We start from the raw sequence: 27,597 nt of genomic DNA on the forward strand, positions 1-27,597 counted from the left end.
TTCTGCATTTTGGTGTTAGTTAAGACTTGGCATGCTTCTGTGGTAATAAAAATGTGCCTCACATAGGCTAAAAAATACTTGATTTCTGTCACAAGTTCCATCTAGGCTTGTTTTGTACAACAAATAGCATTAAGAGCTCCCATCACTTTATCACTAACACTAAAACACTGCTGTGTGTGTTGTGAAGTGTTCATCAGTGTATTGACTCTGGGTGGACACATCGCAAAGGTTCCACCCTTCGAACCAGTGCCCATCGAATGAATTAACAGGTTATTGACAGCTCTAATGTAAACATAGTCGTTTATGTCTGAACTGGATATAAATTGATTGGAGAAAAAAAATCGGATATGTATCTAAATATTAGATCTGTGCACTAGGCCTTGCAGAGAAATGCAGCCAAAAGGACCACCAGCAGGGTTATTTGTGCTAATGTAAATTTAAGCTTCTCTTGACTTCTTGATCAGAAAATCTCTCAATTTGAATCAAATGTTTCTTGTACTGAAGTACATCAGAAAAAAATCTGGCGTGTCCTGCTAAAATCAGCTCTGTGTGAAGGCAAATAACATTCGAGAGGAAACACTTTACTCGTGAGAGTCATTTTTCACATATGGTCACAGAGTCAGAGTCTGGGAAAGACCGAGCAGGAATGAATGGGATGAGTGCTCACTTTCACACAGAAAAGGAAAAGGGAGGAAGACCTACACCTATTGCCCTGTGCCTGCCCCCTTCCCCATCTCTCTCTTGCTGAGCAGTGCCAGCTGTACTAATGGTGTAGATGTTATAGTTCTGCTCGCTGCACCTTTCCTGGTTCTTCTGTGATTTTGCTCCTCTCCACAAGTGAAACATGTTCTCTTTTGTTGATTCTTCTCTTCAGCTCTGCTTGAGTGTAGGTGAGATATATGGTGAATGTCAGGTATGAAATATAAAAACACTAGTGAAACACATCATCAATGGAACTGTTAACTATTGAGAAGGCTAACAGAGGACATCAATAAAACATCTTTGTTACATTTAATTTTATTTTAGTTTCGTCACATAATAGAGAATAGAACGAAAATAAAAAGAAATAGAACAAAAAAATATCAAGAAAAGAAAAAAAGTAAAATGTTTTTGAAATGAATGAGTTGGACCAGATATTGAAGGAAAATTATCTAACAAGTGTTCACATACTGTACATGGCAACTCCATAAATACTGTTTAAAAAAAAGCATCCCAGGTGGCACCTTATGAAGTAGAGAATACCCAAAGTGTGTAAAACTGGGCAAATGGTAGCTACATTGAAGAAGCTCAAATGTAATATACTTTCAGTTTCGGTAAAATGTTGGTGGTAGTGTGTAAAAAGAGGCAAAGTTTGGGAAATTTAAAATTTGAGCTTGTTTACATAAACTTAAAAAAACAAACATTTGTTGGCTTTCATCTAACATCAGGTTGGATAAGTGTGTATTCAGATACACTCAGACCCCCCTCCATGAATAGAACAGCATCACCTGAGACAGGCGACACATACCTGATCCCCCCTAGTGACTGCCTGCTGGGAAACACTAGAAGCAGTGCGGGGAGGGAAGGTGATATAAGTAAAACATGCAAATGCATGATTCATGCTGATGCCATGTATCCATTCGTTATAACTCCGGCTACAGGCACGTGTGCACACACAGACAATGTATCAATCATAGATAACGCCTAGACTGCAAAGAGGGAGAGGGAGAGAGAGTGAAAAGGGAGGCAGTAGAGAGAACGAGTGCAAGGGTGGCCTTGTATCAGTAGACGGTCTATGGCAGCAGGCTTGACAGCATTTCTGTTTCACTGTGTGAGATTCTGTCATTACCAGCACCAGTGTATCTGTTAACACAACACCAGTCAGGGCCCAACATAGCACAGGGATGCAAAGACAACATTAACAGGTGCATGTTTGAAAGAGAAAGAGAGAAGGGGGAGTAAATAAAGGAATAACAAGGCATGCATTTAATATCACTAAAATGGTAATCTAAAAGCTATTGCTGTGTTCCTAGTGAGCTGGCTACGGGTGCAGCATTTCAAGGTTTCATATGCACGATCCCAAAGTGAAGGGTGTTCCAGAAGGTGTCTTAATTATGCTGTCTTATATACCCCAATTTGCCCAAATGTTAAACCAGCATTGCTTGAATCCTTCACAGAGAAGGCAATCCAATGCATAGCGACAAGCTAAATGAAAAAACACAACCAAAATGTTGGACAAGATGAGATTTCATCATTAAACGTATATTTCATTCAAACGTACAGTATATTTTTGATCAGTACTTTTCAATACAAAGTAATTAAAAATGTATTATTTTACCAAATATTTGTTTGTGCTACATATTTTTACGTTTATTAAAGTATTGCACCATTAGCTTACTAACATGCTAACACCAAACTCTATTAAAATCACTTGTGAGTTGAGTCTCCCATGCGGAGTGCTATTGTTTGGATCGTGGAGTTGCTGCCTAATTAGAGTGTTACAAATTAGTGGTTAGGATGCTAACTTAGAAGGCCTATTTAGGTAGCCAGGCAGCTCACTAGGTTTTTGTAACAAACCTGTGTCAGTGTAACTCTGCCTCCCTCTATAGATTGACTGCTGCTTTCAGAACCCAGGACTTTATGTCATTTCTGTCATTCCTCTTACTTCCCATCTTCCTCTGTCTTAGAGGACCAGAGGGAAATCACAGTGCTTGAGACTCATCTCAGCCTGCTCCCAAAAGTCCTTACTGTAATTGGACTGTTCAATCCTTTTACGTATTTTAGGATTTTCACACATTTCTTGATATATATATATATATATATATATATATATATATATATATATATATATATATATATACTGTATATATTTTGGCATCTTCATAGTTAATACTCTCCTCTTTGGAACTTCACCCATAATTACCAGTGGGCCTTCTGTCCTAAATCCCATGTGATACACATCTGTTTGTATGTGGTGTGCTGGTTTGGATTAACAAGGCTGACCAATCAGTAGCCAGGGCAGTGAACCGCCCAGTCTATGGACAACAGTGAATAAAACTAGATGTTTACTCCTTCGGATAATGTGACTGGTACTTGCTCGTGCAAAACTCACCACCTCGATTTGTGTTACTGGTGGTTGCTTAGCGGCAGTGCTGGGTAGTAACGATAATATATAGGCCGTTTTCCAAATGGCATTTATGCGCCCTTGAATGGCATTTCGGGAAGGGGATGCCACTCGAAGAGTCAGTCTAAACAAAAGAAAGAAAGTTAATTTTTTCACAAAGGGCCATTTTACAGGACTTTTAGTGAAGGGTGCATTCAAACTGTAATGCCATGCTCTCTTTAGAGAGCCCACATCAAGAGCTTTGTTGTTTGTTGTGAGTAGGGCATAGGGATGGTCATTTTCAATTGGAATTCACCCATAATCTGGATTACATAATCAAATTTTAGAAATCAAGTACTTGTAAACAGATCACATTATTTTTTTTAAATACTTGTAATCAGATTACAGTTACTTTTCTATGGATTACGTGATTACTATTAATTAGGCAATGGCAGTGAATTGTTCATAATTTATTAATTCCCCTAATTCTTCCTTTTTTAATATTTTATTCTAAATCAGCCTAACTGAGACCTAGTAAGTCTTTAGAATGTTTTCGGCATTGCACACACAGACCTGATGCTAGCCACTCGGCAGGCGGCTATAATTACACTAAAGATGAAGCGGTCTCACTCAGCATTTGACCACTGGATTTACAAAAATCATATAATTTTTAAGGAGACACAGGGTAAAAATATTACTGTGCAAAGTAAACTGTACCTTCCAAAACTCAAAAGGGTCATGTCATACATTTTTTTTACTTTATTATTTTCAACAGTCGGTCGAACACCACCACCCCCCGGATGGACAGTGAAAACGTTGTCGGTCGGACACCACTGCACTAAAATGGTACAAGATCGTCCTACTCAAATGCATGTGATATCAAATAAACAAAAGTTAGGTCAGAGGTAATTCAAAAGGTAATCTAAGAGACTACATATCTGATTACAATTTCAGTTACATAATTTGTAATCGGTACCAGATTACAATTCCGGAGTAATCTACCCAGCACTGCTAAGTGGTTAATGAGGTGTTCTGTGTGGTTTTAGCGCATTGTTATTTGGTTGCTAAGGCATTGCTAGATGGTTGCTAGGATGTTCTGGGTAGTTCCTAGGTTGTTGCTTACTGGCCCAAGTAAAAAGTGCCCACCCGTATGATATTCTGATCCCTATATTTGGTTTGCGTTCCTCCTTCAGTGTAAATCTAAAGGATATTCACCTGCTTTATTGTACGCCTGGTAAAAGTAGTTACATGACAAGTTAAATGTTGAGGTTTAATTCGTAGTTTGATATACAGTAGGGGTTTTGAAAAATCCCTAACCTTAAGTAGAATAAGTAATGGTGATGCCATTAGGTTCCTGTGTGTGTGCGCTGGTCGTAAGGTGACCTGCTCTTTCCTCGGGGAATACAGTGAATATTCCCTATGACCAAGGTCACAGATTTAGAACATTTCACAGGCTTCTTGATGCGGCTGTGTTTTTTTTAAAGTGCTGGGTGTGTGGCAGGTTATGTCAGTGTATTGTGAGAAATGGGACTCTCCCACACATTAAAGAAGTGATATATTACACACTGCTTTCCACCAGTTCACACACACACATCGCTCGGCTCTCACATACTGTGCTGTGTTGAAAAACTTCACAGGCAGAGATGGGGCAAGGTCATACACTCCTTCATGAGGTCATTAAACAAAAGCAGATTTCTGTAATGCATGCCTGCATCTTCCTACCGACAACAAACAACACGTTCCCTTCTAAAATCTCTCTTTCTCTTCTCACACACAGTCATATTTCCCAAGCAGGGTACAAAATTAAGTTTTTGCCACGCCTGATAACTGCAACTAGTTTAAGTGCCTTGCATGAAGGATGGTCAGACTATTGTTCTTACATCATTTAATTATACAGTTACTAATAAGGTTTCTGGCCATCTAGTGAGTAACTCTGTTTATTTACCTGACAAAGGCAATTTGCTCTTACATTTTGCACTTGGATAGTGTTTTTTTCCCCTCTTTGCTCTGTTCTCTCATTTCACTCTCTGCTCTTAAATATCTTTTAACTAACCATATGCACAATGATAAATAACCAAAGGTCCTCAGTTCATAGTTTTCTTCTCTTTTATTTTGTGATATATTGGGCGATACGATAAATGTCAAAGCTTTTTCTAATTTTCTTTCTTCTCCAACATATTTTTTCATCTCTTCCTTCACTCTCCACATTAGCTGGCCTAGTACAGACCTGACCCAGGCCAGCTGGCCCAGATGTCATTGAATCCTGAGATGGGGCAGGTCCTTAGGGTCCAGGCTTGCTTTCTGTGTGCACTGGAGCAGGACTTGCCCTCTTCTGGCCCTTCTCCTCTTTCCCACTTCCTTTCTCTGGAGACAAGACCTTGACAAAGACTCACATGTCTGAGGAAGGAGGATGGAGATAGAGAAGTGTTATCAGAGTTTGTCATCTTGTCCATCTTCACCATCCCAAGATGTTGTGTCTGAAGCACATGGCACATTTATGTGATGGCCTGGGAATTGCTTGTTGAAATACTAATGATCTGCCCAATTCATGTAAACAATGACAACATTGGCAGAGCTTGCAACCAATGCAAAAAGTGTCTCCCTGGTTGTTTCTCCTAGACAGCAATGAGTGTACATTTTGCTTAAGTCTCCTCCTTTTTCTCAGATTTTTTTTCCTGAGAAAAAGACTCCAGTAATTACAAACTGCCCATATTTGCCAAGATAGCAAAATCGTAATCAAAATCTGATATTTCAGTGTGAACTCGAATATCTCATAACATTTTCCAAGACCAAATTATCTGAGCTACGCTACCCACCTTACCTATAGAGCTCTATACTCTTTAACATTTTTCTTAATTGTTTTTATTTTTAAGGAATTTTTGGAGAAACATCTGAGAGAAAGTTGATACATATCTAAAACATAACTGTGAATTCTCTGACAATCTCTTGATCTATAAAAGAGCAACCTCTCAGCACTAAAATTTTCCTTTGGGACATGCCCAAAAAATGTGGTTGCATCTCATATTGTGTTTATACAAAGACATTCAAGCCCTTGAAGTGACAATTGATTCTTCAAACATTCTCACACTGTTCAATTTCTGTGGCCTCTTACTCATCCTGGAGGAAACAACTTTTCATGTTTGAATTTACGATGTGAGCACAGGCATCTGTTTGTGTTTAGAGGGGCTTGTGTGTTTTTGCAGTGATTAAAGTTAAAATCTCACTTGACCCTAGTAAAGATCCTCTTAATGTGTGAGAATTTGTGTATGTTTGCAGGGTTAGTTTGTTTTTGCAGAATGAGAAGTCTTTGCCAAACCAGCCCCTGAATGCTAATAAATCTCTCTGTCTCTCTCTCTCTGTTTCCCTCTCCTTAGGTTTTCCATGCTAACGTAGACCCCTCAGAGGTGGTCTTGAACCGGGTCCCTCAGCCTGTCTTAGCTCGGTTTGTCCGTATTCGTCCACAGACATGGAAGAATGGAATAGCTTTGCGCTTTGAACTTTACGGCTGTCAAATCACGGGTCAGTAAAACTTTCTCCACACAACTTTCTCTAAGTCTGCGAATAATCTTAAATTTGACTTAAAGGTGAAGTTTCTGTGCCTCTAATGACACCAAATGAAAGAACTGGTGAAAAAGATTTGGTTTCTCGAACACTCTACAACTGTCTGTCATTGGTTGGTCCAGACAGCCCAACCCAAAAACTGACACCATTGACTGAGCCAATGTTGCTAAAAGTTGGGCTGGTCAGATTACTCCAACAAACAAAGTAATGTTTTCATAGGGTTAAAGTTGACATTTTTCAGAAAAATCAACCTACAGTACAAATAGCTTACTTTTAGTGGTCTTTGCATCAAAACTCACTTCACCTAGAAAATCCTAGAATCAAATATGTTCCACCAAGGGTACTAATTTATGGTTGTCGACTTTTAGAATCAACATTTTGTGCTGAACATAAAATAATTAAATATTCAATGCAAAGCAACTTTGTACTGCCACTAACTAGTTTTACACCTCTTTCATATACACAGCTGTGTTCAGATGTTTTGTACTTTCAGATGAACTTTCTTACACACAGCAGGGTAACACACACTGTACGTGACAAATATTGTTCCAGAAGCCCACTGTGTCCCTCTCAACCGATCTCAGATCTGTATTTATCAGAGCTCTTTAAGGTTCTGATTGAATTTGGCTGTTTATGGAGATAGCAGTTGTCTAATTCTGTTAGTATGTTCTGGAGCAGATGAGAGAGGTGAACTGCTTTTGCACTGATGTTATCAGAGACATCACACTCCATCATTGCGCTATTAAACAGTGATTTGCTCCTATTTTCTTTGACACTGAGCAGGACAAATGTGCTTTTAGAGATGGGGTCTTTTTCAACACTGACACAAACGACGCATGACAACAGGCCACTGGCCTCCATCTCAGACCTGCTTCAGTCCCAGGGGGGCCATTGTCCCACGGGCATATAGCCCAGTACGAACCGCTTTCAGTGAAGCATGTTGCTGCCCTTCCTGTCTTTCCCATGGAAGAGTGATGCTCGGCCCGCAGGATATCTGGCTGTGCCGAGCCCATAAAGATGCCCGTGAAGCCATTGATCACGTTGTACTGTTAGCCTCGATCTGTGTTTTATGGCAGTTTCTCTCGGAGTGTGGGTGTACCTCTGGGTGTAATTCAACTGAGATTGTTAGGATGGGCTTAAAGCAGACGCCCCAGACTGTGTCCGTTTTCCCTTCCTCTATTTTTCCTTCTCTTTTGTTCTCTATTTAAGCCATAGGCCAAAATCAATCACTTATTTCTGGTACTTTTGTATTCTGACTGTTTGGGGCTCAGTGGGATTGCTTTTAACTCAGTAGAGGTGAAACCACCAGACAAAATACTTCCTGTAATAAATCCCCCAAACAAGCACCCACTCCGGAGAATATACATATGTATGTGCACACACACACACACACACACACACACACACACATGCTCTCTGTTTATTTATTATTTACTTCTAAGGCCTCTCTTATGACATTGATTTCTCCAGCCTTAAAATGTCAATTCCTCTCTGCTTCACCATTACTCGTCTGTCTATCCTCGTCTCCCTACCTCTGTTCAGATGCTCCATGCTCGGAGATGCAGGGAATGCTCTCTGGCCTCCTTCCTGACTCTCAGATCTCAGCCTCCTCCATGAGGGACATCCATGGGGCCACAGGTGCAGCCCGGCTGGTGGCCAGCCGTTCAGGGTGGTTTCCCAGTCCCACGCAGCCCGTGGCTGGGGAGGAATGGCTGCAGGTGGACCTGGGAGTTCCGAAAACTGTACGTGGTATCATCACACAAGGGGCCCGTGGGGTGGACGGCAGTACCAGTGCGGAGAACCGAGCATTTGTGCGAAAATATAGACTGTCCCATAGTTTGAATGGAAAAGACTGGAGCTACATTATTGACCCTAAGACAAGTCTCCCAAAGGTAGGAACCAAACCTTAATCAGACTTGTGATGTACTGCACACACTAAACTGCACTTTCAAATCAACCCTGGTAGAAAATCCAGCTAAAACCAACTAAAGGTTTCTAGCTGATACAAGTTATTTGTGGTCATTTTGCAGGCTCGTTCAAGCTGGTCTAGATGGTTGATCAGATAGAATATCAGTAGAACATCTTGTTAACAAACAGTTCACCAGAATCAGATTATTAACAGACTCATTTCATTCTTAGCAACTTAGCATTTTGCTTGTAGATTCCCAATCTTCCACTCAGAACTCTTCCACTCAGAGCAGAATTCAATTATACTGCGAACTTTTGATAACATTCCAGTAAAATCATCCACAGTTGTGTTAATTAAAACCTGAGCTTCAGAGCGCCATCTGTTGGCCAACAGCGACCATTAGCTTTGCTCTCTCAATCACACAGCTGTGCTAAAGTGCTTTTGTGATCCTGCTTCTCCAGCTTTTTGAGGGAAACACACACTACGACACCCCAGAAATCCGCCGCTTCGATGAGATTGTGGCTCAGTTTATCCGGGTGTATCCAGAGAGGTGGTCCCCTGCCGGCATTGGAATGAGGCTGGAAATACTGGGTTGTGATTTGCCAGGTAAGACCCCACCTGCGTGTTACATTAATTTATGTAATGTTGTTAGGCACAACTAAGGCAAGGGGGGGGGGGGTCTACTGGAAACATCGTCCTGGGCCCACTACGGTCCTCTATGGCATAGTTTTCACATTAGTCTAGGGAAAGGGGTTTCCCCACAAAACTTTTTTTTCAAGTCTCCATGGATTTAAATGACAGCCATGTGCACGATGCAAAACAGATTAATAATCATGATAAACAATTCAGACATTAAGTAATATAGTTCATTAGCCTAGCTGTTGGCTGTTTACTGTTGCCTGCAGCAACTTCATACTAATATAGAATTCAACTCATGTGCGTTCACAAGTATGCCTATTTTGACTATTTTCTTCTAAATGTGGCTCCATTTCTGATCCAATCAAAATCTCAGTCTCTGAATTATCAGTTGTATAATTCAAAATAAACGCACTGCCCCTAGCTACACCATCTATCTTAGCTAGAAAGGAGCAGCCCTCCATCCTCTCTGTCAGTTCCAGTTCTCTTCTCTGTCCCTGATGTCCTTCATATCTCCTCCTCCTAAATATTTAAACTGTCGCTGCATGATGATCAGACAAACGGACACATGGCCTCGCCCGCTAGACCTGGCCTGGGCTTTATAAAGCGCCTGGCCATGGGGCAGTGATCGACAGGCTGTTTTCATAGCTCTGCATCTGCAGAAGTGCCAAGGGCTAAGGAGCATTAGAGGAGCTGCTAGAAGGAGGTAGAAGAGACAGTGTGGGTGGAGGCCAGGGGAAGCCTTGGGGCTGAGTTCCCAGGTTTAGCATAGCAGGGCTACAGGAGGAAGAAAGCATGATGCAATCTAAGGTGGAGAGCTGGTGCTGGCTCAGGGTTAGTTGGTGGCACTTTGCAGGCGGAAGGTGTGATCCGGGATGAAAGCTTCATATGTCATCATCAGTGCTTGGTGTGATTCTGGCAAAGATTCATGTAGCCTGTGGGCCATAAATGATTGAGAATGAAGGATTGAGAGAGAGGCAAAGGCATAGAAAATCAAGACAATCAAAAGAAGAAAAAAATGATGGAATAATCAAAGAGAGTGAGTTAATGAGTGAGGAAAAACTGTGATTGTGTTTGTGTACGCTCAAGTATATGTTTGCAAGGGAATGCGAGAGTGTGCAATGACAGTGTGGTTAGGCTCTGCAGTGCACAACTGTGCACCAGATGTTCAAGACACAGGGGGCTCAATCTACCCCACTCACTGTTGAAAATACAGCCCAGTGCATAATCTCCACGCTAAAACTAATCACATACAGACTCTGAGAAACAACCTTACAGAAACCATGCACAAACATACTTTTATAATCACACATTTATATGTATTATTTATACATACAGTGGGATCCAAAATTCTGAGACCATATGGCAAATCTGGAATTTAAAATATGATTTAAAAATAAACAGAAAGTTTTAGGATTTTGGCAATTGTAAAACAAAGAAACATTACACATCAGAATGACATTATTTAAGATTATGCAAGCTTATTGAAGCACACAAGATGGAACATTCTCAAATCATCAGGTTTTGCACAATTAAGTCCATCCAGCTCGAATGTCATTAAAGCTTTCTTTCTTTCTGTACACAAACCATCACAATGGCAGATGTGTTTCCTTAACATCTGTTATGCACATACACTGTGATCACTATCAGCACCATTCCTCAAAGAAGCCATTTGACAGCAAAACACATGCAGAACTAATGTTTGAATCAGACTGCCCTAATTCAGCACTCTAAAGCACACTTCCATGACAGTACATTTGTAAATTGTGGTTGTTTGCAGCTGTGTTGCAAGGGTGAGTGATGCAGTGGCCTGCTCTTGTTCTGATTTTGAGAGGCCGTGGGGATTCGATTGAGAGATGTTAAATATTCACAGGGCTACATCAGTCTCACTCCACTACACAGAGCTGTTTACGCCAATCACACATCTGCTATAGCGTTCAGAGCAATCTACTGACAAAACACACATACTTTTATATTAAGACACAATTATTATAATTTAATACATTATTTGGTATAGTTATCGCTAAACTCTATAATTGACCATTGCCCAGACAACCGATTTCTTACACAGTTAGGCTAGTTTCATGTCTCTCGTATGCATTTTGGACCAGACCGTTAGTCAAAGGTAAATTATCACTTGTATCATACTGTATTCGCACCAATACTCAAACATAGCCACAAATTTAGCAAAAATACCAAGGTCATGTGGCGGGATTCCTGAGATGTGGCTAAGCTAAAATTTTGTCCCAAAATCCCCTCACTCTCCCAGAGGAAGGAAATCTGGGGTGAGGGACATGGGGAGAGAAATAATGAATTGATGAATAAATAAATAGAGGCATGGCAGACAGTCCTTGCGTGAACAGGACCGTAAAAGACACACGGAGGGACTTTAGATATTTCAATCAGAAACCCTTGTCTATTATTCATTACTATACTCAGCCTCATGTCAAGCCTGAGGTCCCTGCCTCTGGGAGAGAGAGAGAGGAAGCAAGAGTGAGGACAGTGACCTCTACTGGATGTATGTGTCTCATAATGACTGGAGCTGGATGGAGACAACTTTAACACAGCTTGTGACCCTGCAGATTGGGCACTCCAAGACTTCTTTTCTCTCTTAGCCTGTCCGTGCTCTATGTCTGATGCACATGGCACACAAAACTGGAAAACACTTTCTCGATTAATCAGCGCAAATCTGATTGGTTGGAACTTTCCCAAATAGAAGCACACAGGACTTTTCATCAATCGCCTGGAAACAAAGCTGTGTTCACAAGGTTCCGCACTGATACAATGAGTGCTTCTAAGGATGAAATAATCACAGAATTTGACAAAGTTTGCCAGGTTAGTGACACCAAATCTTGTAAAGATATTCAGAGTTTCGTTTGAAGCACGTAACATAAAGTAAAGCAGATATCCACGAACAGAGCTGCATTTTCTGCTTTGTTTACTTAGTTATGACTGTGAAATTCGCTGTAATGTTTTCTGTGCTGTATTTAGACTCTCAACACAGTTTGCATTATTTTCCTGCATGTTTTCTTTGCAATCGCTCGTGGAGAATCGTGCGGCATTATATAAATAATTTTTCCCCATGTCTGTCTTTTATTTTGGTATGATGTATCTCCTATAACCCCACCCCTAAACACTCCGTAATGACAAAAATAACTATGATTGGTCACTTAACATGTCAGTTAGATGGCTTTTCTTGTCTAAATGAGCGGTTCTTGGACAATTAAAGTTGTTATAGATCCCAGACCTTTTCCGTAGTCATTGGTCTGGCTACGTGAGAATAGGAACAGAGGGTCACTGCTGTTCACCAGAGACAGTAAAAAGAAGAAGAGACAGGCACACATAAAATGAATGAGAGAAACTGTAATGCTCAATTTGGCGGCTGTGAGAATATAAGTCACACCTTTCACATAAAAATCAAATCAAATCAAATCACTTTATTGTCACAAAGCCATATACACAAGTGCAATGGTGTGTGAAATTCTTGGGTGCAGTTCCGATCAACATAGCAGTCGTGACAGTGATGAGACATATACCAATTTACAATAACATCAAATTAACATAACACAATTAAACATCTGAAACACATCAGCTTTTTCAAAGAGGCTGCTTCTATTACTCAAAAACATGCATGTGCATTAGCTGAACCTGCTACGTAGGTGTTTTTTTATTTTTATTTATTTTTTCGATTTGAGCTAAAGAAGCTACATTTATTATGCCATTGTCAGAATTTATGGCTGATTCGAAATATGCTATTTAATTGTAATCTTGACAGACAGTTTTGTTAATTTCGGTCTTTCCCCATGCAGGTAGATAGGAGCTGTGCTTGCCTATTACCTACATAGAAAACAGCTGTCCAGGGGCATTAGCAAGATCGTCATCGAGTGAACTGGCTTGCCTTGAAGGGACTTTGAGTTCACCTTGTGCCCAGAGTCAAATGTGGAAGGAATAGCAGCTCCATTCGCTTAGAGCTGGAGTCTTAAATCTGCCACAAGCCATAAAGACAGCGTAAACATACCCTAAATTTGTAAACAAGAATGATACACACCAAACAGAAAGAGAGAGGGAGAGTCTGAACTGTCTGAATGAATGTGCACTAAGCACTCTCGCATCTGTGGGCGGAGCCTTTTGCTGTCCATCAATAGAAAAGTGGGTGTGGTTAATGACAACACGCTACCCTTCATTCCTCGCCTGGGCAGCTGGAGAAATTTGATGGAAAATAGTTTCCTCTTCTTCTCATCTTTGACAAGCAGAGTGTAATCACTTCGCTCTGCTGTCTGGCTCTTTGTCCTTTCCTCTCGCTAAAACTGGAGTGACTGGGTCTTTCATTCTCTGATTCACTGGTATCGGAATTAATGTATGTAAACCATCAGACAGCAGCTCTCCTCTTCCAGTTGAATTGGCTTTTTGAAGTTATCATCCACATGTTTCTGTTTAGTGTAGCCTCCAACTCATGCTTGCACACACACACACAGCCCACATGTCATTCTTCATATCCTCCCAGTGTAAATATTTAGATTGAGCTCTGCTCCTATCCTCCTCTCTTCCCATACAGCACATGTCTTCCATGCCTTCTATTATATAATGAGTGCCTACTTCTGTCTTTGCAATTTACAGTACAGCTCTCCTACTGTAAATCAGTATATGTTAGGGCTGGGTAAAATATTGATCTTCTAAATAATTGCAATCTTCCTTTGAACAATTCCAATATCGATTCTTAAAATCCCAAGATCAATCTTTCATTTTTACTTTAAAGTTGTCTTCAGTTTTTGTTGTGTTGATTATTATTGATCTCTTGACAGTTTGGATGTTTTTTTTTAAATAATATTTTCATAATGTATGATTTCGTAAAATTTACAGCATTAGCTGAGAGAGAATTTCTTTCTTATGTAAGCAAAATGGACATTATAGAAATTAGGGATGTACCGTTACCAATACTGTTAAAAATAATACAATATCTTGTTAAAAATTAATTGTTATATTTTCATTGATTACATTTTTAATGAATGCATTTATTTAAGCACTATTTTGATGATAAAATTGGTTGTCTGTTTCTAAACAACTAACCCAGTGTTAAAAGAGGTACCAAAACCCTTTCAAAATTATGAATGTGAAACATTGCCTTACCCAAGAATAAAAATGGCTTTAACACAGGGTTAAGACATTAACCAGTTAAGCATAGTGAACAGCTTAAAAACTCAGATGATCCCTCTTCAGACAGTGACAATACTTTCTAACATTGGAAATGTTTGTGACAGATAGTATTCACTCTCCACCAAGCTGTTGTGATTTTTGCCACTCATCTCAGTTTGCCTTTGGAAGAGGGTTCTCTTAGGACATCTGAAGTGAATATTAATCTGGGTCTGAATATTTCTGGGCACGCGGAGCATATTCAAAATCCATTATCTGGAGATGATTTGTTGGTTTAACTGAGCATGGGAGGAAGGTCCTTATCAGGGGCCAAGCAAACAGGCCTGCCTGAACTCAGTGTGTCTCTGTGCATCTGTATTTGGAGAATTGACTAGCTCGGTGATAACACGATAAACCTTCTGTTACATTCTGTATTCAAAAAACATAGAGACAAAAGATTTAATTAGTTCAGTGCTGCTGGAAAACAGCTTTATTGTTATACAATTCTGGAGGCCAAAAAGCCTTGTCTTTCAAGTTGGAAATGTTTAATTAGGTTGCCTATGAATAAACTTCAGTGTTTGTATGTGTGAGTGAATTTCATTACGTGCATGTTTGCTATTTTGTTGTGTACTTGAACACTTTTTCAAACATTTTAAAATCATACCCTCTCACTCATCAGCTTTTTTATGATCACTGTCGCTGTTGCTGTTGCTGATTTGATCTGATTCCTGTTCTCGATTTGTTGGTCCACACATAACAGCCTTTGCTTTCCTTTGTAATGCAGTGTCTGCTCAAGATCTCACTCAGATGCTGAGGTACTGCCGGACTGTCTGCCAGGGGCACAGATTTACTCCAAGGCTTTCTACATAATTGAAAAAAAATTCTGTCTTGCTAAGAAATCGCTGAGTCAGATATTGCTGGGGCTCAGTGGGGCCCTTGAGGGTAGAACACGGCTGACTCTACTCTGTGCCCTGAATACAGAGGTTAAAGAGAAGGTAATCTTTCAGGCGTGAGAGGGTGATCCCAAAACTAGCACCTGCTTGTACATATCTGGTTTATCTTTGGACTTGGAAACTTTTCAAGGCCTTAATGTGTTATCAGGCTGTGGAGGAAATCTCGTCAGCGATGCCCAGAGAGTGCTTGGATCCAGATCAATTCGCTGCGTCAGTAGAGCTTTGGTGCATACTGGGAATTAAATAGAGAAATCTATTGCCATGTTCTGCTCTGATCCATGGCTGGATCTTCAGGTGTTGTGAGGAATCTGCAGCAGTACATTTCACACAATTTGTGAATATAAATAATTGCCATTCTAAGAGAAATATCAGGTAGCAGTCTCAAAATATGAATATTTTTAAAGATCATGCTGAGGAGTCACGTGACGCTATGCGAAGGTTGGTCAATTAAAGGCGAGCTCCACTTAACTTTGCTACAGTTATCCTTTTAAGCAATATTAACCAGTGATAACTGTAATAGTTTTGTTTGCTAACTGTGGCAGGATGTCGAAAATTCAAAATCGTTGGCCTGTGGGGACATTAAAAAGCACTTACGTTCTCATGTGTCAGATGCCTCGCAGGATCAAGATGGCAAAGGTCCAGTCGATGGTGGCAGCGAACTTCATGAAGTAGGCTGGGAGATCTCGAACATTTATGCAACGCTGATGAAAATCTCGACTGACTCGGAGGGCCTCGCAGAAATACGATCACATCTATGGAGGTGAAACTTTTCACCCTGATCATAAGAATGGACAATGTTGAAAAACAGGTCGGGTTTCTGGAGTCGGCCGCAAGAGAGCTACAGGCTAACCTATGTCCAGACTAACGTGTGTGGGAAAAACGAGAGGATATGGAAAATCAGAGCAGGCGTAATAATGTTCGTTTCGTGGAATCCCCGAGGGAAAGGAAGGTCAAGTCAAGATATGGTGAAGTTTTTGGAGAGGCTTATTCTGAATTTGATCGACACAGCGGACCCCCGGCTCGAAATTGAGCGTGCCCACAGAGTTTTCAGTCAGCTTCCCGTGGCGGGTGATAGACACTGATCTATCCTGGCAAGATACTTGCGGTCGAATGACAGAGACTTTTGTTCAGAGGCAAGTTCAAAGTCGAGTCCTGATGAGGACATTGTGCATCAGGCAAATCTTTTTTTATTCGAATCTTTATATCCAAAGGAGATTATTTTGGGAACTTGACAATCATCTGTCATTTTGGCGCGTTGTGATGCTGGCAGGCATACATTTTTGTATATGAATTAATTGATCTCGCAATATTTTTTTAAACACATTTCATTGCTGTTTATAATAAGTTATTGAAAATAATAATAATAAAAATTCAAGTCATTGTCGAGTCATGCAGTTCAAGTCAAGTCAAGTCTCGAGTCGCTGGTTCTCAAGTCAAAGTCAAGTCAAGTCATTTTCTTCATTTAGTCAAGCAAGTCACAAGTCCTTAAATTTGCAACTCGAGTCAGACTCGAGTCATGTAACTCGAGTCCCCCACCTCTGAATATAGGTCAAATGTTTCTCTCCATGTGGAATGTTAATGGGCTGGGGGACCCTATAAAAAGAAGGAAGGTTGTATCTTTACTTAAGCATAAAAATATGATATAGTGTTCCTTCAAGAAACGCACCTTTCTTCACAGGAAGCTGAAAAGCATGGTAGGGCATAAATTTAAATGTCTCAAACAGATCAAAGACCATTTAGGAAGATGTCTTGGATGAAATACAGAGGCAAAACCTTATTTAGGCTAATATTTATGCACCCAATGCTGATGATCAGAACTTTTTTATAGATCTTGAGGGGAAGCTACAAGCAGCTGGGATCCTACATGATATGGTTTTGGGTGGAGACTTCAATCTTTTAATGGATCCAGTCCTTGATCGTAGTGATGCAAAAGTGTGTAGACCCTTTAAAACAACGTTGACACTTCAGAGGATGTGTAAAAATCTTGGTCTTACAGACATTTGGAGACTTCTGAATCCATCTGGGAGGACTACACTTTCATCAGTTCATAAGATTTATTCTAGAATAGATTTTTTTTTTTATCCAAGTCTCTTATACCATCTACCACTGACTGCTCAATTGGGAAAATTTTGGTTTCAGATCATGCTTTGGTGTGTTTAGAGTTGTTGCCGCATATAGAGAGAAGAAAATCATATAGATGTCTTCTTTAAACAGACCACTCCATCTCCCAGTGGAGGGCCAGGAGGAGAATCCTTGTTTTCCTTTTCTTATGATTTCCTTTCCTTTATAGTTCCACATTTTTGTCTACTGATAAAGATATTAGCAACTTTGTAGAGCAATTAGAACTTCCTAAACTGATGAGTGATCAAAAAAAAAAAAAAACTCTCTTGACTCAGATATTATTTTGGAGGAGTTTGTTGAGGTAATTAAAGGATTTGCCACAGAATTTTTTAGATCTTACAGTATGTCACAGAACTGGCTCCACTTATGTTGGAAGTTTCACAGAGTCATTAAAGAATGTCACTTTAATACTTCCCTCCAACAAGACCCTGAATTCCAGCAAATGTTAAAGACAGAAGTCAATGTTTATGTAGAAACCAACTGGTCCTCAGTGTCCTCTGTGGGCTTGGTATGGGAGGCGCTTAAGGCAGTTGTTAGGGGTGGATCATACAATATGCCTCATTCATTATAAATATCAAAGCACAAGAATTCATAGAATTGGAAAAGAGTATTAAAGTGCTGAAACTGAGCTGAAGCGTCAAATGTCATCCAATGTTCTTAGAGAGTTGACCCAGCTAAAATATAGGTGCAATACTATTCTGTAACAGAAGGTTGGGGGAACAAAGTGGGGAAACAACTTACCAGATACAGAGAGAGTTTTTTCCACCATTCCTTCAGTGAAGTCTTCTGAGGCAATATATTTACTTCTGCCACAGATATTAATAGAGCCTTTTAAAGAATTGTGTTTCGATCTTTATAGTTCCACATTTTTGTCTACTGATAAAGATATTAGCAACTTTGTAGACTTCCTAAACTGATGAGTGATCAAAAAAAAAAAAAACTCTCTTGACTCAGATATTATTTTGGAGGAGTTTGTTGAGGTAATTAAAGGATTTGCCACAGAATTTTTTAGATCTTACAGTATGTCACAGAACTGGCTCCACTTATGTTGGAAGTTTCACAGAGTCATTAAAGAAAGTTGAACATCCTGGTTACTTTCATAACCTCTGTTCCCTGATGGAGGGAATGAGACATTGTGTCGATGTAGTGACACTAGGGGTTACCCTTGGGAGCCCCAAACACCTCTGATCTTTGAGAAAAGGCCAGTGGGAATTGGCGAGTGGAATTTGTATGCCACTCCCCCGGACATACGGGTATAAAAGGAGCTGGCTTGCAACCACTCATTCAGGTTTTTGCTGAGGAGCTGAGACAAGGTCCCGGCCATTTCAGCGGGTAGTTCAGTGTTGTGGCAGGAGGGACACAACATCTCGTTCCCTCCGTCAGGGAACGGAGGTTACGAAAGTAACCAGGACCTTCATTCACTCGACGTTGTGTCGCTGTAGTGACACTAGGGGTCCCTACACAAAATGCCACAACTAGCTGAACTGTGTTACGTGAACTGGCGGTGTGAGACGGGCAGACCATTGTGTGCCTCGTAGCCAGCGCACCCGGCCGTCACATAACCTCCCCCAATGCTCTTACGAGCATCATACGGTCCCCTGCACCTCGGGGACAAGTCGACTGCCCAAAAAATGGGGACCGGCTGCCCCAGCCGCGGCCTCTTCTCTTTCTTCTCCCCAAAAGGAAAAATTGTTCAGCTGGGGGCCATATAGCGTCCGCATCGGGGGGGTGTCACTCCCAAGGGGAAGACACAGTGGAGACCACACCCTGCCCGAGGGGGAGGAAATTGTGTGGAAATACATCACATGGCCTTACCGAGTCTTGTCGGTAGTGTCTCATGTGGAGAAGTCCCCATGGTAGGTCCTACCCAGGGGGGGAGGAGCTCTACAAACACGGCGACCGGGGGCATAGGGGCCTCTGCCCAAGGAAGACACGAGTTCACCAACGGGGGAACCGTCTCGCAGAAGATACATCACACAGGGTTACATATGGGCAACCAGCTCATGTGAGGCACCTACCCCAGTACAGGGCCAAGTAAGCACACTTACTGGGCCGGCAATGAGTTTCTCCACAAACTCGCTTGCCACAGGGCTAAGGAGGAAGGACATCCAGGGTCCATGACTTCGTGAACACAACTGAGGGTAAAAAGCTCACGTCTTCGCCTCCGGGAGGGGAAAGGCGCTATACGCAAGCGGTACACCCGGCCAGCTGTCCTGCAACTTACCTGCTCGTACCTGACAACACACGGGATGAGACCGGCTCAACCCGGAGATTGTAGAACCTTGCGAAGTTATTGGGTGTTGCCCAGCCCGTTGCTCTGCAGATGTCTGCTAAAGAGGCGCCATTGGTCAGAGCCCAGGAGGCCGCCACACTCCTAGTAGAGTGTGCTTGTAGCCCCAGGGGGGGCGGCACGTCCTGGGCATGATATGCCAAAGCGATGGCGTCAATGACCCAGTGGGCGATCCTTTGTTTGGAGACAGTGTACCCTTTCTGCTGTCCTCCAAAGCAGACAAAGTGCTGCTCAGAGCACCTAAAGCTTTGCGTGCAATCCAAATGCGCAAAGCATGCACCGGACATAGCAACGACAAGTCTGGGTCTGCCTCCTCCTACGGCCACATACACCTTCAAGGTGGAAGGGCACAGCTGCCCCTCCAGCCTCTCCTGCTGGAAGGAAAGCACTGACCTGACTGCACATCTCTGGGGGTTTTTGCATCGGGAAGAACACCACTTAGTGAACAGACGCCACTTCAAGGCATACAGGTGCCTCGAAGGGGGAGCCCTAGCCTGAGTGATCGTGTCTACCACCGCGGGCGGTAGGCCACTTAGGTCTTCCACGTCCCAGAGGCAAGGGCTGCCTCTGCGACATTCATTAAGGCACGAGGTGACAGGGACAGACCAAAGGGGAGGACCTTGTATTGGTGCGCCCGGCCCTCGAAAGCAAACCGCAGGAAGGGCCTGTGTTAAGGTAAAACCAAGACGTGGAAGTACGTGTCCTTCAGGTCTACCACCGCGAACCAATCTTGATGCCGGACTCTTGCTAAAATGCATTTTTGCATCAGCATCTTGAACGAGAGTCTGTGCAAGGCCCAGTTCAGTACTCGCAGGTCCAAGATTGGCCGCGACCCACCGCCTTTCTTTGGTACGATGAAGTAGGGGCTGTAAAACCCCTTCTTCATCTCGGCAGGAGGGACTGGCTCTATCGCATCCTTCCTTAGAAGGGACGCGATCTCCACATGCAAGGTAGCGGCGTTCTCGCTCATCACTGAGGTGAAGCGGACACCGTTGAATCTGTGCGGACGCCTGGTGAACTGAATCGCGTAGCCGAGTCGGACGGTCCTGGTCAGCCACTGCGACGGGTTGGGGAGCGCAAGCCACTCCCTCAAGCTCTGGGCGAGGGGGACCAAGGGAACAATTGCGTCGGACATACTGGCGGGTGGGGCCTCGTGGCGGGGCGGAGCACGAGGCGCCACATTGGGGGGCTCGAGCCCCGAACTCGTGGCCGTGCTGAGTCTGGGGACATCGAAGCACTTACCTGGCTCTGTATACCCACCATAGGACTGGTCCGGGACGGGGAGGAGGGAAATCGTCCTCGCAGCCTGTCGCAACCGCCCTGGCATGGGTGCAATTGTGCCACAGATGGGCGCGCGGGGGCGGGGGGCCCGCTTCTGGAGCGCCATGCCTGCCATAAAGGTGCAGTGCCTGGCGGTCGTGGACACCGAATGTGTGACCCGGGAAGTGAGAAAACCGCTCTTTTCTTGAAAATGTGGGTACCGCAGCCCTTTGGCCGTGCGGCGAAATCATAAGAAAAGGAAAACAAGGATTCTCCTCCTGGCCCTCCACTGGGAGATGGAGTGGTCTGTTTACCAGCTTCAGGTCTGTAGTGGGTCTCCGTCTCCCTGGGTCGCCCGTCTCAGGAGTGCTTCGAAGCATTTCTTGGGTTCTTAGTGGCGGGCTGTGAGACAGGTGGCGTCTGCTTCCTGCGGGTGGCTCCATGCTGGGGCCAGCCTCCTGGGGTGGGCTGCAGCAGAGCCGGTGTTGCTGCCGCAGGGGGACGCCCTTGGCGACGAGCAGACGGGGTGCAGGATCTTGATCCGTGCCGTGGCAGGATGTGCTGGATAGCCTTCATCTGCTTCTTAACCATCGAGAACTGCTGGGCAAAGTCCTCGACGGTGTCGCTGAATAGGCCTACCTGGGAGATGGGGGGTCAAGGAATCGTACCTTGTCAGCCTCCTTCATCTCGACCAGGTTGAGCCAAAGGTGGCGCTCCTGGACCACCAGGGTGGACATCGCCTGCCCGAGAGACCGCGCCATGACCTTCGTTGCCCGGAGGGCGAGATCGGTCGCCGAGCGCAGCTCCTGCATCAATCCCAGGTCAGAACTACCCTCATGCAGTTCTCTCAGTGCCTTGGCTTGATGCACTTGCAGGAGAGCCATGGCGTGCAGGTTGGAGGCGGCCTGTCCAGCGGCACCGTAGGCCTTAGTCACCAGTGACGACATAAGCCTACAGGCCCTGGACGGGAGTCTGGGATGGTTCCGCCAGGTGGCATCGTTTTGCGGGCACAAGTGCACCGCAACCGCCTTATCCACCTGGGAAATCGCCGAGTACCCCCTGGCAGCCCCACCGTCGAGGGTAGTAAGAGCGGATGAGCCCATAAATCGGGTCCGGGCAGTAAAAGGTGCCCGCCACGATCTCATGAGCTCATCATGCACCTCCGGGAAGAAAAGAACCGGGGCGGGGCGCGGCCGTGAGCGGCGCTCTGAGCCCAGGAACCAGTCATCGAGCGCCCAGGGTTCAGGGGGGAGTGGAGGGTTCCACTCCAGCCCGACGCTCGCAGCCACCCAGGCAAGCATGGCTGCCAGCTCCGCGTCAGCCTGCGACTGGGTGACTGCACCCAAGGGTGGGAGCCCATTCAAGTCCTCGGCGTCAGACTGGACGAGCCCTCTCTCCGATGCTGCGATCAAGAGCTCATCCTCTTCGTGAGCCCCAAATGAGATCACGAACTCACCCTGAAACGAGCTGGCAGTCTCATCCCAGAACTCGACCGGGGCACACGAGCGTACTGGGGAATGGGAGGTCCATGGGGTGTTTCCAGGCGGAGAAGCTCCCATTGAGGTCTCCAAATCGCCCCCAGTACTAACCGCCGCAGCCTCATACCCATAGGTAGAAGGACCGAGGTGGGGAGCCGCTGGGGTGGCTTTCCCTCTGATGAAGGAAAGCCGCAACTGCAACGTTGCCATAGTCATGTTCTCGCAATGAGGACATGACCCATCCACGAACGATGTCTCTGCGTGGGCAGCGCCCAAGCACGTGAGACAGTGATCGTGGCCGTCAGAAGCGGAGAGATAGCAACTGCAACCAGGAATTATATACAGACAGAAAGGCATCTTTAAAAAGACACTACATCTGTGCCACTCTTTTAGTAGGAAAATATACTCTTTTATTAGGAAGAATATACTCTTTTAGCTGCTGAAGCGCCCAGGGGCTTTCTCTGCACACCACCGGTGCAAGAGGGGGAGAAACTGCTATAATGCGCCATAAATCCAACATCTTTCGAGGTGAATGGATCGGCGGAGGAATTCAGCTCGCTGAAACACAACCGCTCGGCTCTGAAGAAAAAATCTGAATGAGTGGTTGCAAGCCAGCTCCTTTTATACCCGTATGTCCGGGGCAGTGGCATGCAAATTCCACTCGCCAATTCCCATTGGCCTTTTCTCAAAGATCAGAGGTGTTTGGGGATCCCAAGGGCGACCCCTAGTGTCACTACATTGACACAATGTCGAGTGAGTGACAGATAGGGAACTACTGCCAACCATGACGCAAGCCCTGATCAGTCTCATTCTTAAAAAAAGTTAAGGACCCAAATTAATGTAAAAGTTATCGTCCAAATTCCCTGATCCAGTTAGATGTAAAAATATTGTCTAAAATTCTGGTTAATTGATAAAGTAATCGCATCTATTATACATATAGATCAAGTGGGGGTTTATTCATGGTCGTAGTTCTTCTCATAATATTAGATGTTTTATAAATATTATGTAGTCAGTAGCTAATGATCAGACTCCGATCGCTGCCATCTCACTTTATGCCGAGAAGGCATTTGATAGGGTGGAATGGGACTACCTTTTTAAGATTTTGGAAATTTACAGGTTTGGGAACAGTTTTATTGGGTGGATTAAGTTACTTTATAAACAACCATTAGCAGCTGTGCAAACTAATGGAATAATTTCAGATTATTTTTCTCTTGATAGGGGAACTTGGCAAGGCTGTCCTCTCTCCCCTTTATTGTTCTGTCTTGCCCTGGAATCATTAGCAGCCGCAAATAAGAATAGAGGAAGATTTTCCTGGTATTGTAACAGGAGGTGTGGTGCATAAACTTCTACTCTATGCAGATGATATATTATTATTTGTCTCCGACCCTAGTAGATCTATGCCTAGCCGCCATAAAATTATTAATTCCTCCTCCAAATTTTCAGGATACAGTGTGAATTAGTCTAAATCGGAAGCTCTTGCTCTGACAGCATATTGCCCTGCCACGGCTTTCCAACCTGACGCCTTTCAATGGCACAAGCAAGGCATTAAGTATTTAGGAATTTTATTTCCAGCAAATTTGAGAGATTTTGTTAGAGTTAATTTTGACCCATTAATGAAAAAATTCTCGTGTGATGTAGATATGTGGGCTTCACTACATTTGTCTATGGCTGGAAAGGTCAATGTTATAAAAATGAATTGTATCCCAAAATTAAATTATCTGCTACAGTCTCTCCCTTTAGAAGTTCCTCTCATTTTAAACAATTTAATAAAAAATCCTTTATTTGGAATGGTAAATTACCTCGGTTGCATTCTAGTAAATTCAAAGACCAATTGACAAAGGAGGTTTAGGCCTCCCCAAAATTTTGTTTTATTACTATGCTTTTAATCTTAGACACTTGGCCCATTGGTCTCTTCCACTTGAGAGATCCCCTCCCTGGTACTACATTGAACAAGCGGTCCTTGCCACAATCTTGCCATTGCGAAGTCTTTCAAAGAAAAGCCTGGAGAAGTAAAAATGCATCCCATTATTTCACACTTACATTCAGTATGGATAAAGGTTTCCCATTTGTTCAATTTTGATATTTACCTAAATGTGTCCTCAAGCATATGGCTGAACCCCAAATTGTGTATTAACAATTCCCCATTTGCTAGAAAGAATGGATTGAGAGGGGTGTTGCTACACTTGGTGACCTTTATGAAAATGGAGCTTTGAGATCATTTGAAAATATAACACAGCAATTTGGGATTTCTAGGTTTCAATTTTTCAGATATTTACTGTTGCACCATTTACTTTGTACTACAGTGCATCCGAAATGTATTCACATTGCTTTACTTTTTCCACATTTTGTTATGTTACAGCCTTATTCCAAAATGGATTAAATTCATTATTTTCCTCAAAATTCTACAAACAATACCCCATAATGACAACGTGAAAGAAGTTCATTTGAAATCTTTGCAAATTTATAAAAGAAAAAAATTTAAAAAATCACATGTACATATGTATTCACAGCCTTTGCTCAATACTTTGTTGAAGCACCTTTGGCAACAATTACAGCCTCAGGTCTCAAGGCACACCTATTTTTGGGCAGTTTCTCCCATTCTTCTTTGCAGGACCTCTCAAGCTTCATCAGGTTGGATGGAGAGCGTCGGTGCACAGCCATTTTCAGATCTCTCCAGAGATGTTCAATCGGGTTCAAGTCTGGGCTCTGGCTGGGCCACTCAAGGACATTCACAGAGTTGTCCCGGAGCCACTCCTTTGTTATCTTGGCTGTGTGCTTAGGGTCGTTGTCCTGTTGGAAGATAAACCTTCACCCCAGTCTGAGGTCCAGAGCGCTCTGGAGCAGGTTTTCATCAAGGATGTCTCTGTACATTGCTGCATTCATCTTTTCCTCGATCTTGACTAGTCTCCCAGATCCTGCCGCTGAAAAACATCCCCACAGCATGATGCTGCCACCACCATGCTTCACTGTAGGGATGGTATTGGCCAGGTGATGAGCGGTGCCTGGTTTCCTCCAGACATGACACTTGCCATTCAGGCCAAAGAGTTCAATCTTTGTTTCTCATGGTCTGAGAGTCCTTCAGGTGCCTTTTGGCAAACTCCAGGTGGGCTGTCATGTGCCTTTTACTGAGGAGTGGCTTCCATCTGGCCACTCTACCATACAGGCCTGATTGGTGGAGTGCTGCAGAGATGGTTATTCTTCTGGAAGGTTCTCCTCTCTCCACAGAGAAATGCTGGAGCTCTGTCAGAGTGACCATTGGGTGCTTGGTCACCTCCCTGACTAAGGCCCTTCTCCCCCGATCGCTCAGTTTGGCCAGGCGTCCTGGTGGTTCCAAACTTCTTCCATTTACGGATGATGGAGGCCACTGTGCTCATTCGGACCTTCAATGCTGCAGATATTTTTCTATACCCTTCCCCAGATCTGTGCCTCGATACAATCCTGTCTCGGAGGTCTACAGACAATTCCTTGGACTTTATGGCTTGGTTTGTGCTCTGACATGCACTGTTAACTGTGGGACCTTATATAGACAGGTGTGTGCCTTTCCAAATCATGTCCAATCAACTGAATGTACCACAGGTGGACTCCAATCAAGTTGTAGAAACATCTCAAGGATGATCAGTGGAAACAGGATGCACCTGAGCTCAATTTTGAGTGTCATGGCAAAGGCTGTGAATACTTAAGTACATGTGATTTTTTTTAATTTATTTTTTATTTTTAATAAATTTGCAAAGATTTAAAAACAAACTTCTTTCACGTTGTCATTATGGGGTATTGTTTGTAGAATTTTGAGGAAAATAATGAATTTAATCAATTTTGGAATAAGGCTGTAACATAACAAAATGTGGAAAAAGTGAAGCGCTGTGAATACTTTCCAGATGCACTGTATGTTTGGTAGCAGTTTACAGCCCCCTAAAGCTGCAGACACCCTCTGTATGGTGCTCACAGCCTTTGGAAAGGGGCATGAAGCATCAGTATATTATTTCTCATTGATTCAGAGTCTTGGTGATGGGGCCTTAACAGCTCTTAAGAGGTAATAGGAAAGAGATTTGAAGTTGGTATTGGAGGATGGGGAGTGGGAAAGAATTAAAAAAAATTAAAACTATGCCTTATTCAGTTTAAGATTTGTATCTTTTCTACTGGACTCACTCTAGATTGTTTAGGCTTGGTTTAAAAGACACACCTACCTGCTGGCGATGTCAGTTGGAGGATGGAGACAGCCCATGCTCTGTGGTTCTGCGCTAAGATTCAAGAATTCTGGGCAAGAGTCCAGAATTTTATCTGTGAGGTTTTAGATACTCAAATTTCATTTTGCCCCAGAATATGTATATTGGGAAATGGGGCGGTTATTAAACTAGGTGACAATTATACAAAAAGCTGGGTCCAAACTAGCGTAATGATTGGCAGACAGATAATAAGTCAATTGGCGCTCCCTCATTTCAAGAATGGTTCACTGAATTGTGCATGGTGGCAGCATTTGAAAAGATGTCATATAAACAATTTGGCTGATAAAAGGCATATGGTTAGAAATGCATGACCTTTCTGGAAGGCTCTCGGTGAGGACCATGTGGAGGGAATTGGGTATTTCCAACACACTCTCAAGGCGAAATTGTCAGGATTCTTACGAATTTTCTAAATTTGGCTAATTCGTATGATATTGTGCGACTGCACTCGTTTGAATTCCCATGACTTTCACCTCAGCAAATTACATCACTAGACATTGTTTCCATCTAATATGCGACAATTACTTGCTTCTGTCACACACAACAGCTTCCTATCATGTTTACACACTCTACTGATTGGTTAAGTTTAGATAAGGGATTTGGGTAATGTCCTTAATGCCTCATGAGCGGAACTCGCGCTTCCGCATTTGACATCCGGGAATTTGCATGTGATGAATTCTTACGAGTTTATGTGAACAACATCGTGCAAGACCATACGTAATAGCCAATCTGTAAATTATTTACGAATTTTCATGAGATCGGGTTGGTATTTCTCTGCTTGAGCTGTGTGAGTTGAACACAGGCATAATGAACTGCTTCAAAACGGGGTAAATACCTATTTCAAACGCATTCTATTCATTCAGTATTTTAATCACTATAGTAGCCTATATACACAATATATATGTAATATAACAACTTACATCTGCACAGTGAAGCAAATGAACAGGTGAACTTGAA

General features: G+C 43.0%; 1 protein-coding gene across 5 annotated transcripts in view; it reads left to right on the forward strand.

The window, feature by feature from the left end:
* nrp2b (neuropilin 2b) overlaps positions 1–27,597 on the forward strand; it is a 108,266-nt gene that overhangs the window by 57,042 nt on the left and 23,627 nt on the right. For all 5 annotated transcript variants that reach the window (XM_051708782.1, XM_051708780.1, XM_051708781.1 and 2 more), the window contains 3 exons: positions 6,457–6,601; positions 8,186–8,535; positions 9,014–9,158. In XM_051708782.1, the coding sequence (XP_051564742.1) occupies positions 6,457–6,601; positions 8,186–8,535; positions 9,014–9,158 (640 nt within the window). The remainder of the gene's footprint in view (positions 1–6,456; positions 6,602–8,185; positions 8,536–9,013; positions 9,159–27,597) is intronic.

The sequence above is a fragment of the Myxocyprinus asiaticus genome, chromosome 10 (assembly GCF_019703515.2).
Source record: "Myxocyprinus asiaticus isolate MX2 ecotype Aquarium Trade chromosome 10, UBuf_Myxa_2, whole genome shotgun sequence".
Taxonomy (NCBI): Eukaryota; Metazoa; Chordata; class Actinopteri; order Cypriniformes; family Catostomidae; genus Myxocyprinus; species Myxocyprinus asiaticus.